An 18386-nucleotide genomic window follows, 5' to 3' on the forward strand; every position below is an offset into this window, starting at 1 on the left:
GGGAGGGAGCGGTGGAGAGCAAGGCCATGGGCCCCTGAACAATCCAGTTCCATTGGCAGAGGATTCCGGCCAAGCTCCTTGTTTCACTTGCCCCTGTGGTGTAGGTGGAACTTGGGCATTGCTATGGCAGGCGGCACTTGGCACTCATGGGCGGGAGGTGGGGGTGGCAAGCTGAAGCCATGAGCCCTTAAATGGCCCACTTGAAGCTTAGCCAGGTAATTTATTTACCCATTAACAAGCACCAGGAAAAAGCAGGATTTATGCTTTTAAGCCCTCTATGGAGGGTTAACCAAAGGCTATCAATTTGGGCAAAACCATAACTGGTTGCTGATTAAGAAACTCATATTACCACTGGGTTAAAAAAAGGAGAGAGACCTTGCATTCCTTGATTACACTTCATAAGGAGACCGAGCTCCTTGGCTTCAGCAACCTTTAGGATACCTGGGCAAATTTCAAATTGTGGATGCTGCCTAAAAATGGAAGCCTCTAACAAACCACTTGGGACTGGAGGAAGGTGGGGCTAGGAGCATTTGGATTCTGTTATTTTGAGTTGTAGAACTGCCGAACATGTACTGCAGGCAGACAGTAGGTCACATTGTTATCTCTGTTTGGCTATATTTTATCATGTTGCCTAACGGCCCTAATAAAAAAAAGTGAACTGGGATGAATAGTCCTAAACTGAACTATTTGAAAGAGGCGGACTGCTAAGGCTTATGCCCAGCTGCTGCTCACTGCAACAAAGGGAAGTACTGTCGTCTTTGAAAGAAAATGACTCTGCACTAATGCCTCTGTTCATGCACGGACTCCGGCCAGTACAGTAATGCATTTGGGATGGGATCAGAAAGTATAAAATCTCACTTTTATCCACACCCTGTCTTGCCACTTGGATGTCCGTCTGGCTTGTGGTCAGGCAGAGGGAGATGATTCAGGGCAGTAGAGCAGTTTGTTAGACTGAACTGTGATTTTCTCGCACGGTTTTAAATTGAATACTTTGAGCGGGATCGAGTAGAAACCAAGTCTTTGAAAATGTAAACCAGTCAGAGGCCTAACAAACCAGTTAGAGGCCGCAGTAGATTTGAATTTGAGGGTGGAGAGTTGCTCTGCACCCAGTAAGCCCTCAATAAATGCCTTTGGTTGATCCTGGGATTTCAAACATTTATCTATACAAATGAGGGCAAGGCTATCATTGTTCATAGTGCATTATTCATCCCTTGATTGTTTGAGAGATAAGTAACACCATTTTCACTTGTGTTGTCTATTTGACTTGCATTGGGAATAGCCCCATTTTCATAAAATTCAAATATTTGTTTCTCACTCAGATTTGTTTCTCACAGCTGAATAGCAGTTATCATACCATGAATAAAATTACCTATATTAAATGAGCTTGAATCTGCATGTTGAAATAATTTCTCCCACTGAGACAGAGAAGTACTATATTATTTGCCCGGTAGAATAATCAGAATTTATGCTCCAAGCAGAGCTTAATTTGTCATAGGATTTACTGCCTACAATGCACTGGGATTGTGTTTTAGTTGAGTTAAATTAGTCACTCGAAATAAATTGAGTTACATTAGTTTCCCCACTACCTGTACTAGCATAATAGCATTAATTGTGGGGCTTTAAGTGCTTACTATGTGCTGAGCACTGGGGTGGATACAATACAATCAGATCAGACACAGTCCCTCTCTCACATGAGGACTCGCAGTCTAGGACACAGGAGCAGGTTTGTAATCCCCATTTTGCAGATGAGCAAACTGAGGCATTGAGAAGTTAAATGACTTACCCAAGGGTTCACAGCAGGCAAATGATGGACTGAGATTAGAACCCAGGTTTCCTGCCACCCAATCCAGTGCTCTTTCTTATAGGGCACACTGCTTTTCACTAATTTCTGGCCCAATTCATTTGTCAATTGTTTTGAATCATGGGTATACTACTAATGAAAATAAATTAGGTTACCATAATACTCTAAATTTTAGAGCGCTGGTTGTTGCAGTTCTTCTGATGTTGGTGGATGGAATTTGTATTTCATAACATCTTCTTAGGAGATACTACATGTAATGGATTTTAATGTCCGTCTCCCTCTCTAGATTCTAGGCTCCTTGAGGGCAGGGATCATGCATGTGATTTTTACCATACTCTCCCAAGCACGTAGTACAGTTGTCTGAATGCTGGCACTTGATAAATACTGTTGATCGACTTAATCTGTCAGTTTGACCAATTTTCCCAAGAAAATTTCTCCTTTTGCACTGTTCCAGCGTTGAATTTTCCTACCCCTGATAATGATTTCCATGTAGACGCAGGGAACATATGAGGGAATTATCTTGCTTAGGAATCAGGAAATTGGAAGAACACCTGGTACACTCTGAAAATCAGAGGCTGGGAAACAGATTCCAAGTCTTTAGAAGGATTAGGCTGCATCCTTTGAGACTGTCACCAATGTGGTGTCTGTACAGAATAGCTATCCGGATACAATTTATAGCACTCCGTCTTTAAAACCTAGAAGAGAAAATGTCCACAGGATCTTGGAGGAGAGTTTTCCTGAAACTTAGAGCCACCTTTGGGCCTTCTGTGTTTCAGTTGCATGACTGAAGATCACTGGGGGCTTAAGAAGTTGCCAAATGCTTCTTTCTATGCTAGTAGTCGACGATCCAGCTTTAAAATAAACAAAACAGTGTAATTGATTCACTTGCATTTTTAATTATTACTCCCACCTTTACAAAAGGGAGCATATCTCAAATTTTTTAGAAAAGGGTCTGGTAATAAGTTGGGAGAACTGGAGTTGACACATGAGGTGCAGCAGGTCCAACATGGGGCCTGTTCTTTTTTTTTTTTAAAGGGTTTAATTTTAATATGGAAAGTTCCAATTCAGCTTTTGCGCCAGGGTCTTTAAAAGAAATTCTGACTTGTAGAGTATTATAGGTCACAGAATGTTTGCTAGTTTATATCATGCTGACTAAATTGGCAAAATGTTTATTTTTCCTGGTAAACATTCAGAAGGTTTTCTCCCCAACCCTCCTTTCCAGTACAAAATGGAACTTTTCATATGTGTGTGAAATAATTGAATGTTGCAAACCATCTACGCATCAGTGATGCTATAAAACTAATGGTGCCAGACATCAATTTCATTTCTTAGGTACCATGAAGCCCTTCTTTTGGTACCACAAGATGAAGCTGACTTTCTCCTAATGTTACACCCAGTCATGACCAGAAGGAAACTAAAATTATTCAGGCTTTAAAGGAAAGGTACATGCTTTGATACCAAATGAAAGATTTTAATTTTGAAACCTTATTTGGTGAGGGACCATTTATAATTCTTCCTTAACCGGCCGGTGTAACTGTTTAGTCTTAGTATCTAGAGGGCCATTCAAAGTTTAAATGCACTTTGAATATATCTGAACAGAAAGGTCTTACTGCTCTTGAGGTTGTGAAGATACAACCTAGGTTCTGTGTAATGGAGCGAATATATTACAGAAGGTAATGTATTATTGGTAATGGAGGGAAGGGGGGGAAGTTCTGTGTTAAACTGTGGATAATGCGGCTCTAATTCCTCAAAGTGACTTTGAAAACTTTTCCCAAGACCCCTGCCGTATTAAAGGATCGCCCAGAAGCCTTATTTTTAGCTTATGTTAATTGCTAAGCATCAGTTTTTTCCAGGCTTTGCACTGAGCTGGATAAGTCTTTGAACAGCGATTTTAACAGGAATGAAAACAGTGAAACCATAACTTGGGGAAGTGAAATGAGATAAATTTTTTTTAGTAAGCAAGTTTTTTACTTTATAACCACAAATGTGTTTTAAGAGGTTGTGTTTATTTTACTGTCTTATGGATCTTAAGCATATAAATGAGGTCAAAGTTTAAAAACAAAAGTTCAATTTAAATGAAAGACGGGCAACTAAAATGTCGATCAATACAGTGGCGGTCTGATGAGCTCAATGTTAAATTGATCTGACTTTCTTGGGAGCAACTTAACAAGAGACTGGAAGGAGATGATAGGGGAGCATTTTATTTTGTTTGGTCACCAAATCTCTTGATGTCTCGTTGCAGGTGAAGCTGCTCTAAGAGGCGAACCCAGAATGCAGACCCTTCCCGTGTCCCCTGCTCTCACCAACCACCGGACAGGCCCTCCTCCCATCAGCCCCAGCAAGAGAAAGTTCAGCATGGAGCAAGGGGACGATGAGCTAGACTGTGAAAATGACCATGTTTCCAAAATGAGTCGCATCTTCAATTCCCACCTGTAAGTGTCCTCCTTTGAGAAAGAGAGAGAGAGTGTGTCTGTGTGTGCGTGTGACACCTCAAAGCCAGCCTGGGAGCAGGACAAAATACCTGAGGGACAGGCCTAAGCCGAGGGGTCCTGAGATCAGTACTTGGGTCCAAATAACTTAGCTAAACACTGGGGTTATTTTCCTAGCTTGGATCTGGCTGTGATGCCTTCCACTCTCAGCATACCTGGGTGCACAACCCAGAGGTGGAGTACTTCCCTCATTCCCCCCATGGCTCTCTTTCTCAGCACATATAAGATACCGATATTAGTAGCAGTGCTACTAATAATAACGGGCTAGATGCTATACAGGAAATGGGATTAGGGTTCAGCATGTGAAGATTCCACCTGAAAATCGAGGGAGCGAGCAAAGAGGTTTTTAATGTCGCCTCATTAGTTGAGATCATGCTAACTCCGTCTTCTATGTGCTTTACTTTGAAAAATAACTTTGGGTAACACAGTTCCCCATTGTCTTGTCTCTGCTCACCATACTCACTATCCTTGGGAAAGCGAGGGAATGATAGAAATGTTTCCCATATTTCCAGGGCCAGCAGACTTTGAGCCAGCTGCTCTGACAACTGGGCAGGCTGCAGTTGTTGCCAAACGTTATTTCTGCACTCACATTTGACTCCTGCTGTTACATTTCTGCTGAAGATGGTGGTGGGAAGGGGAGTGTTGATGTGAAATTTTACATTCAGGAAACAAAGCTTTTCCAGCATACCTGAAATGGGGGGAAGAGCGAGAACTAATAGTTACTAATTTAAGATATTTCTCTTCCTGAGTTCTTATTTCTGGGCTTGCTGCTGGAACTCAGAGTTTCTCTCATTCCTTGCTGGAGGAAGTGATCCTAGTAGTTTAGCAATCAGAGGGAGTTTGATAACTGCAGCCTGTTCCCTGCTGCCTCAGCTCCAGCAGCCTTCTGCATTCCACACATTCCACTCTGCTTTGGACTGTTTTATTCAGTCATAAGACACAGACAGAAGTATTTATCCTCAAATAAATCACTGTGGTGTTAGTCAGAGGCTGGGCCTGCAGTCTGCAGCCTTGGAATTTGCTACAAATCAGGAATCCAGTACCAAGGCAATGCAAAACAATGAAATCTCACATGCAGGGAAAAGGCCTACAATTTATACATCACATCTGCTTAACTATTTAGAGTCTTTCATTTTTTGTTAACAGGAATTTTGGTGTCTTCACCCCCCCCCCCCACCCCCACCCAAAAAGGCAGAAAACCCCTCAAATGCTTTTAGTTGTGATGATCAACAGACAAGAGCAACTTTATGCATTTTCAGGAATTATTATGTAATTACCTAGGGGGAAAAAACTGATTTCAGGTTTCATGTGTTGAGAGCACACAACACGAAAATTGTGTTTCTGCAAAGCCCCGTGTTGTCCAAAAATTGTCAATAATTTTGTAATGGGAAATAAGGGAATGATGGTTCAAAAACAATTGAAATAGTACATGCTTCTGTCATACCTGGTGAAATTCAAGAAGGTTGTGGAAGAGGGAAATGGTCTTATGAAGTTTGAACTATTGGCCTTCACTTGTTTCTCTCAGGTTTTACAGGCACTTGCTAATGATTGTTAGCTCCTCACTAGAACCACTTTTCACCCTTAGACTGTAAACTGCTGTTGACAGAGAACAGGTCTACCAACTCTGTTATGCTGCATTCTCCCAAGTGCTTAGTACAGTGCTCTGCACTCAGTAAGCATGCAGTAAATACCATTGATTGATCACTTAAAAATCTCTTTCTAGTAAACAATGAATTTTAAGTACATTGGTTTTGAAATGGATTTGTTCCCTTTGAAATGGTAATGGAGGACAGAGCTTTCCCAAGATCCGATCATTATAATAATGGCATTTATTGAGCCCATACTAGTGTCAAGCAAAATGCTAAATGCTGGGATAGATACAAGAGGATCAGATCAGATATACTCCCTCAGGGTGCATAATGGAAGAGGGAGGGAGAAAAGCTACTTTTGTCCCCATTTTACAGAGGAGGAAGTTGAGTCACAAAGCAGGCCAGCAGTGGAGCAGGACTTGAAACCTGGTCTCCTGAGTCCCAGGCCCATGATCCTTCCACTAGGCCATGTAGCTTCTGTCTTCCATATGAAATAGCTTTTTTGGCAGCATCCCAATAGATTTGGTAAATGTGTTCCCTTATTCTTCCATTTCGTTCTAACCATCTGCTTGTATCCAACTCGTGTAAATGAAAGCACGTGTTATCGTAGAAATGACTGTATTTAGGCAAGATTATCAGGTTGCTGTGCCAAATTTCACATTTGACTTGAATGGGCTTCAAATAGACAGCTTTGGAAAACAGAAGCTAATGTCTCCGACAAATCTTAGAGAAGCTTGTTACAAAAGTACACTTGAAAAAGACCTGAAGGTCATAGTTGACCTCAAGCGGAATGAATCAGCAATGTAGCCCTGTTTTGTTTTGTGTTTATCCACAAAAAATCCCCGACGTGATACTGGGTTACATTAACAGGAACATGACATATAAGAGCCAGAAAGTAATCCTTCCGCTGCATTTTGTCTAGTTTGAGTCACTGCACTTTAAAAAGGATGTGGAGAAACTGGAGAGAATCCAGAGAAGAGCAACAAAAATGACTAAAGGGATGGAAAATCGGTCCTTTAGGGAAGGTTAAAAGGATTGATGTTTTTTGGTCTGGACAAGAGGAGACTGGGTTGACTTAATAGTTATCTTCAAATATATGAAGCATTTTTGTGAGGACACTGATCAGTTGTTCTCCAGGTCCATAAAAGTTCCAACAAGAGGAACTGGATTTAAATTGCTGCAGGGGAGACTTTGGTTGGACATAAGGAAATCTTCTCAACTCTCAGGGACAGGGAAATTACGAGGGAAATTGTGGAATCTCCATTTTTGGAGAGCTTTTCAAAAGAGAGACAACCATCTGTCTAAAATTGTTTTCGTCTTTCACCTGCATAGAGACAGAGGTCTGGACCAAATGGTCTTTCAAGAACACCTCTCTGATTCTGTGATCTGGCCTCTCGTCAGCCCCATTCTATGAGACTACTAAACTTGTTTCATTTCATGAAACTATCTCATAAAGCAGCATGGCCTAGTTGAAACAGTATGGGCCTGGGAATCGGGGGTCCTGGGTTTTAGTTCCTTCTCCACCACGTACCTGCTGTTTGACCTTGGGCAAATCACTTGACTTCTGTGTGCCCTGGTTCCCTCATTTGCAAAATGGGGATACCTGTTCTCCCTCCGACATAGACTGTGAGCCCCACATGGGATAGGGACTGTGTCCAACCTGATTAACTTGTATCTACCCCAACACTTAGTACACTGGCTAACAAATATTATTCTTACTATCATCATCAGAAACTGAAACCCACTCCCTTACTTTTAGATTACAGTACTTTAAAAAATGTTTTCTATAATGACTTGCAGGCATTCTTTATGCCTTCTCCCTGGTTCTATATAATGTTGATAGTTCATTGTATTAGCCTCAGTATTGGAGATTACAAATAGATTTTGGCTTTTTGTTTTTAATGTCCTTAAATTTAAGCACATGCAGTAAAAAATGTGCTTTGTTTTACTTTAACGCTAAAGAAATGACAATACACTTGGGGAAAGAGTGAAGTTCAAATGCACTGTTGGCAGTTAGCTCAAAAGTTCCGAAAGATAGGTGGCTTGGCTCGGTGTCATTCGAGCAATCGTATTTAGATAGTTTTCCAGCTTTGATTGTGAAGTTGGCTCTGTTCAGCATAGAGTGGGAGGCTGGAAAGATAGTTACTTGATTTCATTTGATTTGACTCTTGAGAAGGGTGTAGTCCAGTGACTTGTTCCCAAAATTGTGATGGGGGACTCCTGAGTTTTTATCTGGGCTCTTACAACCATATGACACTGGTAGACCTACATGGGGGAATGACAAACAATTTCCTCAGGAGGATGGCTTATCAAACTTCAAAAATTAGCTACTGTTTGTAAAGCGCCACAGGCATAGATTTAAAAGCTGAAAACTGGGAATTTCATCTTTCGGAGAGGCAACAAGAAATGTTGGTCAGAGAGCTTCTGAGGTAGGGTAGCCACCTTAGTCATTGGAAGTTAAATGGACGTGCCGGTCCACCCTGGTGTCTCCCCAGGTGATCAGATAACCGCTCCCATCCCCAACCCCATCTCTCGGCCTCTCCCTCTCTGCCCCCAACTTCCCCCACATCGAGGCTTTGAAAAACGTTTCGCCATTTGCCCCTCGAGCACCCACGCCTATGGAGCCAGTGCCACAAAAAAGGCTAGACTTAGAAAGTCGAAACCGACGTGTCATAAACCTGAAATAGAATGCACATTTAGAAATGTCAAAAGTGCTGATTGTATCTCAAAGCATCTTAAGTCGAGAACTTCCTGTAAGGTCCTCAAGTCTGTAAATGGATTGTGGGCAGGAGTCGTCTGTACCTGCTCTTTTGTACTGTACTCTTAATCCAGTGCTTGGCACCCAGTAAGCACTCGTTAAATACCACCGTTTGAGTGATTGAATTTGAAATCGCCGTCTCCCATTAGTAAACATGAGGACCTGGATCAGAAATGAGGAGCTAGAAAGAGTCAGAGGACCTGGGTTCTAATCCCGCCTCTGCCACTTGTCTGCTGTGTGACTTTGGGCAAGCCACTTAACTTCTCTGTGCCTCGGTTACCTCATCTGTAAAAAGGGGTTTAAAACTGTGAGCCCCAAGTGGGACAACCTGACTACCTTGTATCTACCCCAGACCGTTACCAAGACCTGCCAGTTTCACCTCTACAATATCGCCAAGATCCGCCCTTTCCTCTCCACCCAAACGGCTACCTTACTGCTACAGGCTCTCATTATATCCCGGCTAGACTACTGTGTCAGCCTTCTCTCTGACTTCCCTTCCTCCTCTCTCGCCCCGCTCCAGTCTATTTTTCACTCCGCTGCCCGGCTCATCTTCCTGCAGAAACGATCTGGGCATGTCACTCCCCTTCTTAAACAACTCCAGTGGTTGCCTATCGACCTCCGCTCCAAACAAAAACTCCTCACTCTAGGCTTCAAGGCTCTACATCACCTTGCCCCTTCCTACCTCTCCTCCCTTCTCTCTTTCTACCACCCACCCCGCACGCTCCGCTCCTCTGCTGCCCACCTCCTCACCGTCCCTCGGTCTCGCCTATCCCGCCGTCGACCCCTGGGCCACGTCCTCCCGCGGTCCTGGAACGCCCTCCCTCCTCACCTCCGCCAAACTGATTCTCTTCCCCTCTTCAAAACCCTATTTAAAACTCACCTCCTCCAAGAGGCCTTCCCAGACTGAGCTCCTCTTCTCCCTCTACTCCCTCTGCCACCCCCCCTTTACCTCTCCGCAGCTAAACCCTCTTTTTCCCCTTTGCCCTCTGCTCTTCCACCTCTCCCTTCCCATCCCCACAGCACTGTACTCGTCCGCTCAACTGTATATATTTCCATTACCCTATTTATTTTGTTAATGAATTGTACATCGCCTTGATTCTATTTAGTTGCCATTGTTTTTATGAGATGTTCTTCCCCTTGACTCTATTTATTGCCATTGTTCTTGTCTGTCCGTCTCCCCCGATTAGACTGTAAGCCCGTCAAACGGCAGGGACTGTCTCTATCTGTTGCCGACTTGTTCATTCCAAGCGCTTAGTACAGTGCTCTGCACATAGTAAGCGCTCAATAAATACTATTGAATGAATGAATGAAAGCTTAGAACACTGCTTGGCACATAGTAAGTGCTTAACAAATACCATCATCATCATCATCCTTATTATTATTATTACTCCTGAACTGCTACCTCCAAGGGCGAAGTAGGGGCCTGGGTGGCTCATGCTCTCCCAACCAGCCCTGGCTCTTGATGAGCATGGACAGTCAGCCAGCCAGTCAGTCGTATTTATTGAGCACTTCCTGTGTGCGGAACACCTTACTAAGCGTTTGGGAGAGTATGGTATAACAGACACATTCTCTGCCCACAACAAGCTTACAGTCTACAGCCCAGAGTTTCTAGAAGTGGTGCCAAACATCTCTGGGCGGTCTGACATTGGCTGTGTTCTGGGGTAGGGCTAGGGCTGGGCCTGCATGCCCCATGTTAGCTTCTCAATGCTCTCTGGGCTGGTGCTGGCAGCTGGAGTCACTGAGAATGGTGGGCCCCCGGGAGCGACTGGTGACTAGATACGGTTCAGCGGCCTAAAGTTAGGCCATTCTACCATAGCCAACACAGCTTTGTTGAGTAATTTAAATGATATATTAATAATAATGAAATTTGTTTAGTGTTTACTACATGACAGGCACTGTGCTAAACACAAGTAGATATAAGCAAATCGGGTTGGACACGGTCCCTGTCCCACACGGGGCTCACAGTTTTCATCCCCATTTTACACATGAGGTAACTGAAGTACAGAGAAGTTAAGTGACTTGCCCAAGGTCACACAGCAGACATGTAGCAGAGCTGGGATTAGAACCCAGGCCCTCTGACTCCCAGGCCCAGGTTCTATCCACTAGGCCACGCTGCATCTAGTTCTGTTTGGCAAAATATCCCTTAAATCAAAGCATGTTGAAAGAATCCATCTAACGGCACACCAATGAGTTATTTATTTTAAAGGGATTTATTCAGGGTTGGCTGGCTGGCTAACCGGTGAAACATGGATTTGCTCTCAGAACTGTTGTAGCAGTCTGTGGTATTGAGTACCTAGTGTGTGCAAAGCACTATACTGAGCCCTTGGGAGAGTGCAATAGAAGTAAGAAAAGACCAATTCTAATAACAATTAGAACTGTGGTATTTGTCAGTCACTTACAATGTGCCAAGCGCAGAACTAAGCGCCAGGGGAGATACAAGATAATCAGGTCTGACCCAGTCTCTCTGCCCTCTATAATAATAATGATTGTATTTGTTAAGTGCTTACTATGTGCCAAGCACTGTTCTAAGCCCTGGAGTAGATACAGGGTAATCAGGTTGTCCCACGTGGGGGCTCACAGTCTTAATCCCCATTTTACAGATGAGGGAACTGAGGCACAGAGAACTTGAGTGATTTGCCCAAGGTCACACAACAGATAAGTGGTGGAGCTGGGATTAGAACCCATGACCTCTGACTTCCAAGCCCATGCTCTTTCCACTAAGCCGTGCTGCTTCTCTTTGCATCTATAATCTAGCAATCTAACAGGGGACACAGACAAAGATGGTTTCTAAATAGTGAACGCAGGGGGAAAACAAGAGTAGAACGCTCAGGTTCAAATATGTCAGGATGAAATTAACGGAAGATACGAAATAAACGTATATATGGGCTCACTGCTAAGTGTGGCTACAGGGTGGGCTCAGGGTCTTGTGCATTAATGGGGAAGGCTTCCTGGGGGGCCCAGCAGCTGCTTTGTTACATGAGTCATCTGTGGGGTTGTGAAGGCTGAATTACATGTCTTAGCAATTGGTTGTTTTTTCCTTCTGTAGGAATGCATGGGGTTTAGTTACTTATGTTAATAGGGGCAGGTGAAAAGCTGAAAAGGACACAGGAAATACTCAATAAGTATCAACAGCGGGAGAGCAAATATCTAGGTCAGGAAAGATAAAGGGCAGAGGAGCCAACATTTCCTCTAGAGTGTGGGGACAAAAAGTCAAGGAAGAGGGCAAGTGGGATGGGTTGGGAGTGACAGGCAGACTTTAAGAGCTAAGAGGACAAAAAATTTAGATTTTCAAGTCTTCTAAACCCCACTTGGAAATCCTTAGCTCTTTTCAACCCTGCTTGGAAGCTCTGTTGCCAGGGGTGGGAGGGAGGGGTCTTGTCAGAGGCCTGGGCTGAATTAGTGAGGAGTGAACACAGTAGCTTTATCCTCAGCTAGAAAGCAGTGGGGGCAGTGGCTCCCATCACCCCCTTGGATTCATCCCCTATGCCTATGCAGCCCTACTCTGTGCTGCTCTGTCAGTTCACCAGTCGATTCATCCGTCAATCAGAAGTATTTATTGAGCATTTCCTGGGTGCAGAGCACTGTACGTAGCACTTGGGAAAGTACAATCCACTAGAGTTGGTAAATGCAACCCCTGCCCACAAGGGTCCTACAGTCAATGTACAAGGGGAGGCAGACATTAGAGCAGAGTCCTCGCCTTGTTGCCTGGATCCCACTGAATGTTGGTTTAAATTTTTCCTTTATCCCAGCTTTGTTGGAGAAATAAAGACAGACGAAAGAATATTTAAATAACCATATACCTTCTCCTACTTCCTCCCAGAGTTGGGACATAGACAGCTGTGTGTGTGTGTGCGCGCGTGCGTACACACACACACACACACACACAGATAAAGCTATTTGACCATTTAAAGAAGCCGTACTTCCTTTACTGTGTTGGCCTTACTTTTCTGGCAACACTTCCAAAAAAAAAAAATTGTCGTTTGAGAAGGCCAGCCTCTGGGCATTGCCATGTCTTTTGAGCTGCTGCTAGGTAGCATCAAACCCTGAAAATCCACCCCTGCTGGAGTTTTCAGGTTTAGCCTTATTCAATCTTACTTCTCCCAGGCCAGTGTCACAACCAGGACCCAGACCTGGAAGTGGTTTGTTCTAGCACCATTTTTTATAGGCAAAAAGAACTGTACATGCTCAATTTCTTAATGGGTTTGGATGAATAAGGGAAGACTGAATGGAAGAAAAGCTATTCCTTTTCTGCAGGCCATGCTGCTTGGAAACAGGTTTTCTTGGTGTGAAATGCAGCAGTTAATGCTTGCCTAGATCCTCTTTTGGTGGTTTTTCCATTACAAAAAGCCTTAGACCGTTAATTCTTGATTATTCAGGAGTTGATTACCCTGTTTGTGGAGGATTCCTACCCTTAGTTTTTCTTTCTTTCTCCTCCCTCTACGTCCTTTCCCTTCTTATTAGCACCTCTAATGGAGAGGGAGCAGGGGAAGGAAATCAGTGGTATTTGTTGAGTGCTTACTACGTGCAGAGCACTGTAGTAAACACTTGGCAGAGTACAGTATAACAGAGTTGGTAGACCTGTTCCCTGCCCACAAGGAGCCAACAGTCTAGAGGGAAAGAGATCAACATAAATTAAATCATGCAGCGTCTACCTCTGAGCAAAAAGGGAGGAACTTGAAACTATGGATTGAAGTGAGATTTGAAGGTTATGTATGGTGATTTAGCTTTCTGGGCTTTTCTCCCACCCATTGGCATGGAGAATTTACTGGAGTCTCTAGAAAAACTTGGGACTGAATATTTGTTCTGGGCAGGAATGGCTTATTTTGATGGTAATTGCTGATGTCGTCCTTGCCGTTTCTTAGCTCTCTACCTTTGTATCTAGTAGACCCTCTTGCTGTAGCATTAGGCTCCATTTGTGCCAGGTCTTGCCTGGGCTCTAACCTGGAAAGTTGGGAGTTGGCATTTGGTAGATCCAGCAGTATTGTTATCTCTGGTAACAATAACAACACCTATTGCTGTGCATTCAAAGTCATCACAAATTTCAAATGTAAAATAATGTAGTCAATAGACCCTAAAATTATAGAATTGCTTGAGCCTGAGCACCATTTTCATTCCTGCTTAAGTATTACTGTAGCAGCCCAGGTGCTTTAAACAAGCTCTGGAGGTCAGAGACAGAATACCATTTTATGTATACTATTAAGATAGGCATAAGCCACATTTAGGCCATGTTAAGCTAGCACTGAAAGAAAATGGAAGAGTTCTGGTTGTCATAGCAGTGTTACCTCAGCCATGCAATAAAATTTTTAAAGTGAACATTTAATAATTTAACATTATGTAAATCACCATTTCTATGAGTGGTTTTAGCATATTGCAAAGAACAGTGGGAATACTTGCAATTTTGAAAACAGGTGGTTTGCCCTAAAGACAAAAGAGGAAAAAAAGGATAAGTTGAATGCCCGAGGGCCACTACTATGAGATGAAGGCATATATAATTGTTTAGGGGAAGTGGGGAGGGATTGAAGCTGACACTATGGATGGTGACATTTTATCTCTCCGTAGGTGGTTGAAAACCAGTAGCTCTTACGCACTGCACACACAAAGAGTGTCCTTTGCCACGACTAGTACATTTGCAGATCCTCACGCTGATTTTGATTCTGCATCTGAAGTGTCACGGTGTTCCTGAAGTGTCTGCCCTAGTAGGACTACCCCAAGCCCTAGCCTAGGTGGGGCTTTCTGCCATGGTGTCTCCTGGCCATCCACTGCTATGTGATATCACTAAACATTGTCCCTTCAGCCATTTTTGCAGCCCACCTTATGGCACAGCAGATCATGGACCTCAGCCACTACTCAGCTACATTAATCAGGCACTGAGTTGCACCTTTGGAAAAGGGAAGTGGCGTGGTCTAGTGGAAAGAGCTCAGGCCAGAGAGTCAGAAGGCCACGGGTTCTAATCCCGGCTCTGCCGCTTGTCTGCTGTGTGACCTCGGGCAAGTCACATCACTTCTCTGGGCCTCAGTTACCCCATCTGTAAAATGGGGATTGAGACTTTGAGCCCCGTGTGGGACAGGGACTATGTCCAACCCGATTTGCTTGTATCCACCCCAGAGTTTAGTACAGTGCCTGTCACAGAGTAAGACTTGACAAATACCATAGTTATTTATTATCATTATTATTATTACTTCACTTCTCTGGACCTCAGTCTCCTCATCTGTAAAATGGGAATTAAGACTGTGAGTTCCATATGGGATATGGACTGTTTCCAACCTGATAACCTGATATCTACCTCAGCGCTCAGTACAGTGCCTGACACATAGTAAGCGCTTAACAGATACCATTTAAAAAGAATGATCAAAATTCAAGTTGGCAAGCTTTCTCTCTTGCCTGGTCAATAAAGCACTTTTTCAAGCCCTGATCCTTATGCTAAAACTCTCCCTATAGTGCTACTCAAGTTCTGAATTTAGAGCAACAATTGATTCCAAATGGGGAGGGGTGTGATTTGTTTAAAATTGAAGTATTTGAAAGTAGACACATGACATCTTTTTTCAGATTCTCATAACTCGAAAACTGCTGAATGGTTTTCCTCAAGTGTTACACGCACACCCAAAAACCCTTGCCGGCACAGATCGAACATGGAAAATTTTAGCCCAAATGGAGGATTCTCTCCCTCCTCGCCCATCTCCCCCAACAGAAACTCAGAAGTGCCTAAAAAAGAGTGACTAGTAATTTAGGAGGCTTATTTTGCCACGCTAATTATAGTGACCTAAGTGGTAAACTCAGAAAGGGATGCATTTTCACACCTTCCTGAATTAACATTTTCTATTTCTTCCCCAATGATTTCAAGGATATTTACCTTCAAAATTAAATTAGAAAGCAACCCTGGTTTTAATGAAATACCCTGATGTACTGAAAATTAATCCAAAAACCTTTTCCCACCCCCAAATTTAAGAGTGGAGCTTCATTGTACCAGTCATAAAGTGCCAGATGAAGCTAATTTTTTAAGGCCACTTTGTTTAATTTTTATGGCAGTTACTGTGTAATGTAAATGTATCTGAGGGTTATGATGCAAGTGTAACACTAATGAGGTGTTGAACCTTTAAATAAAGGTCTCAGGCCTGACCTATGTTGTGTGGGTTTCTTGTTTGTCAGGCTGGAGGCATTTTCTCATTTTCACAGTTCAGCTGAAAACAAAGGCCTCCTTATCCTTGCAGGGAGCTGTGCTCTTAAGAGCTGACATCAGCCTTTTCCCAGCAGGCATCATTTCTGCCTTAAGAGTCCTTGCAGAGAGTTGGAAAGTCCAATACCATTTCTTCTTCTGGCATTTTCCTTGCCAAGTAACACATACAAAGAGCAATGCCAAGGGTGCCAAGAGTCAGAGAAGCTGAAAAAAGGGAATACAGTACATTCCGTTTACCTAGTGTGTACCAAGGCCTTAAGAATACATCGTTCCACTTCAGCATCTGTGCCAAAGGAGCACATTATCATGACATGGGTAAAAACGATAGTTCAGTTCTCCAAATATAAAACCGAAGCTGAAATGCTGGAGGAAAATTCGAGGCAATTTTAGTGCCCCCATCCCAAAGCCTCTCGGGTGCCATGTATTTGTCGGAAAGAGCACGTGGCCTTTTCTTTTGCCTTGACTGGGATTGCCTGATGGCCTGTGAATCTTGCCTTTTATCTCACTGCCTTGTTCCCCTGTCACAAGAATCTGTCCAAATGAACCCTTCCGGGATGGGGTATATGATCTTATTCATTCTTCCAGTCAATGAATTGATCAAGCAATAATATTTACTGGGTGCTTTCTGTGTGCCATGTGCTGTACTAAATACTTGGTAAAGTACCCAAGAATTGGTAAATATGATCCCTGTTCTCAAAGAGTTTTACAATCTTCCCATTTACTGTCACATGACCCAAAGAGATGGTGTCTCAGATTCTCAAAACTGAAATTTGGACTAACTGGTTTTAACAGATAAAGACGAGTGAAGGATTTTCAGCTTTCTGAAAATTTGAATCTGGAAGAATCTAAAGGCTTTTCTTGGAGAGTTTGGAAGTAGCAGAGGTGCATTCTCTGAAATGGGACTGCTTTCCTTTTTTTTTAAATGGTATTGTTCATTTAATCATATTTACTGAACACTTACTGGGTGCAGAACACTGTAGTAAGCTCTTGGGAAAGTACAATACAACAATGAACAGACATATTCCTTGCCCACAATGAGTTTACATTCTAGAGTGGGGAGACAGGCATCAATAAAAATAAATGAATTACAGATATGTCCATAAGTACTGTGGGACTGGGAGGGGGAAAGAACAAAGGGAGTGAGTGAGGGCAATGCAGAAGGGAATGGGAGAAGAGGAAAGTTGGGGGGGAGGGTGCTAATCTAGGAAGGCCTCTTGGAGGAGATGTGCATTCAATAAGGCTTTGAAGGTGGGAAGAGTACTTGTTAAGCACTTACTATATGCCAGGCACTGTACAAAGCACTGAGGTAGATACAAGATAATCAGATTGGACAAAGTCCATGTTTACAGACTTAATCCCCATTTTATAAAAGAGGTAACTGAGACACAGAGAAGTTAAGTGACTTGCCTAAGGTCATGAAGCAGTCAAGTGGCAGAGCCAGGATTAGAACCCAGGTACTTCAGACTTCCAGGCCCGTGTTCTATCAACTAGGCCATGCAGTTTCTTTATCCTTTTCTAATCCTGTTCCCCCAGGGTACCTTGCAGGTTTTGCATCAGAAATTGTGCATATGCTAAAGATGTCGAGGCACCTCAGCAGCTCTTTTGGCAGAAGTAGGGCAGCAGCATGGCCTAGTGGAAGGAGCATGGGCCTGGGAGTCAGAAGACATAGGTTCTAATCCTGACTCCGCCCTATGTCTGCTGTGTGACCTTGGGCTATTTACTTAAATTCTCTGTGCCTCACCTACCTCATCTGTAAAATGGGGATTAAGACTGAGCCCCCTGTGGGACAAGGGACTGTGTCCAGCCTGATTAGTTTATATCTACCCCAGTGCTTAGAACAGTGCTTGGCACATAGTGCTTAACAAAAACCATCATTATTAATAATAACAATAGTATCAAGATGGAGGATTATTCTTGCCCTGGCTTTAGCGACCTGACAAATCTCTTATTTACTAATATACAATCTCATAAGGTCTTGAGTTTGGACTGAGCATTTGCTTGTGGTAGCACCACTTTTCTAGTCACAGATTAGGGCCAGGTAGATGGAAACCACGCAGTTCAGACCACTTCTTGGCTTTTTAGCATACTTCATTCCTGCTATAAAGAGGTTAAGTAAGAAGCCTCTGCAACATGCAGCTAAAGCTCAGTCATAGTCCCATTTGTCAACCCTGTGGTGGGATCCTGTGAGTGAAGTTTTTGTAAAAGTGGCTTTCAATAGACTTGCCAACTCCATTGTACCCACTGCAATGCAAGCACAAAAAGAGCTAGGTGGCAGTTGGCACTCAGAGATGGGCTCAATGTGTGTACTTTCAAAAATTTGAAGCCTGTGAGCTTTGCAGGATTGGCGAAAAAAAAACCCCAGTTTGAAGCGTCTTCTCAGGTGGTCTCCGAAGCACAATGAGAGAACTCCACGAGGCACTACCGTTCCAGGCCTGGCAATATTTAGCCGCCAAGTAGGCATCCAAGTTCTGGACCAGAGCCTCAGCCTGGCAGAGGTAGAGTGTACTGCAGAGCAAGAGGAAACAAATCCTGTTACTCCATGGGAACCTTTTCCCCCAAACCAGTCCCTCCCGCC

The 18386-nt window shown here is 43.4% G+C and overlaps 1 protein-coding gene across 2 annotated transcripts in view; it reads left to right on the forward strand.

Moving 5' to 3' along the window:
* The window catches only part of VGLL4 (vestigial like family member 4), a 152153-nt gene that overhangs the window by 104923 nt on the left and 28844 nt on the right, over positions 1-18386 (forward strand). For both annotated transcript variants that reach the window (XM_029050189.2, XM_029050188.1), the window contains one exon: positions 4044-4233. In XM_029050189.2, coding sequence (XP_028906022.1) covers positions 4044-4233 — 190 coding nt within the window. The remainder of the gene's footprint in view (positions 1-4043; positions 4234-18386) is intronic.

Source organism: Ornithorhynchus anatinus, chromosome X1 (genome assembly GCF_004115215.2).
Source record: "Ornithorhynchus anatinus isolate Pmale09 chromosome X1, mOrnAna1.pri.v4, whole genome shotgun sequence".
Taxonomy (NCBI): domain Eukaryota; kingdom Metazoa; phylum Chordata; class Mammalia; order Monotremata; family Ornithorhynchidae; genus Ornithorhynchus; species Ornithorhynchus anatinus.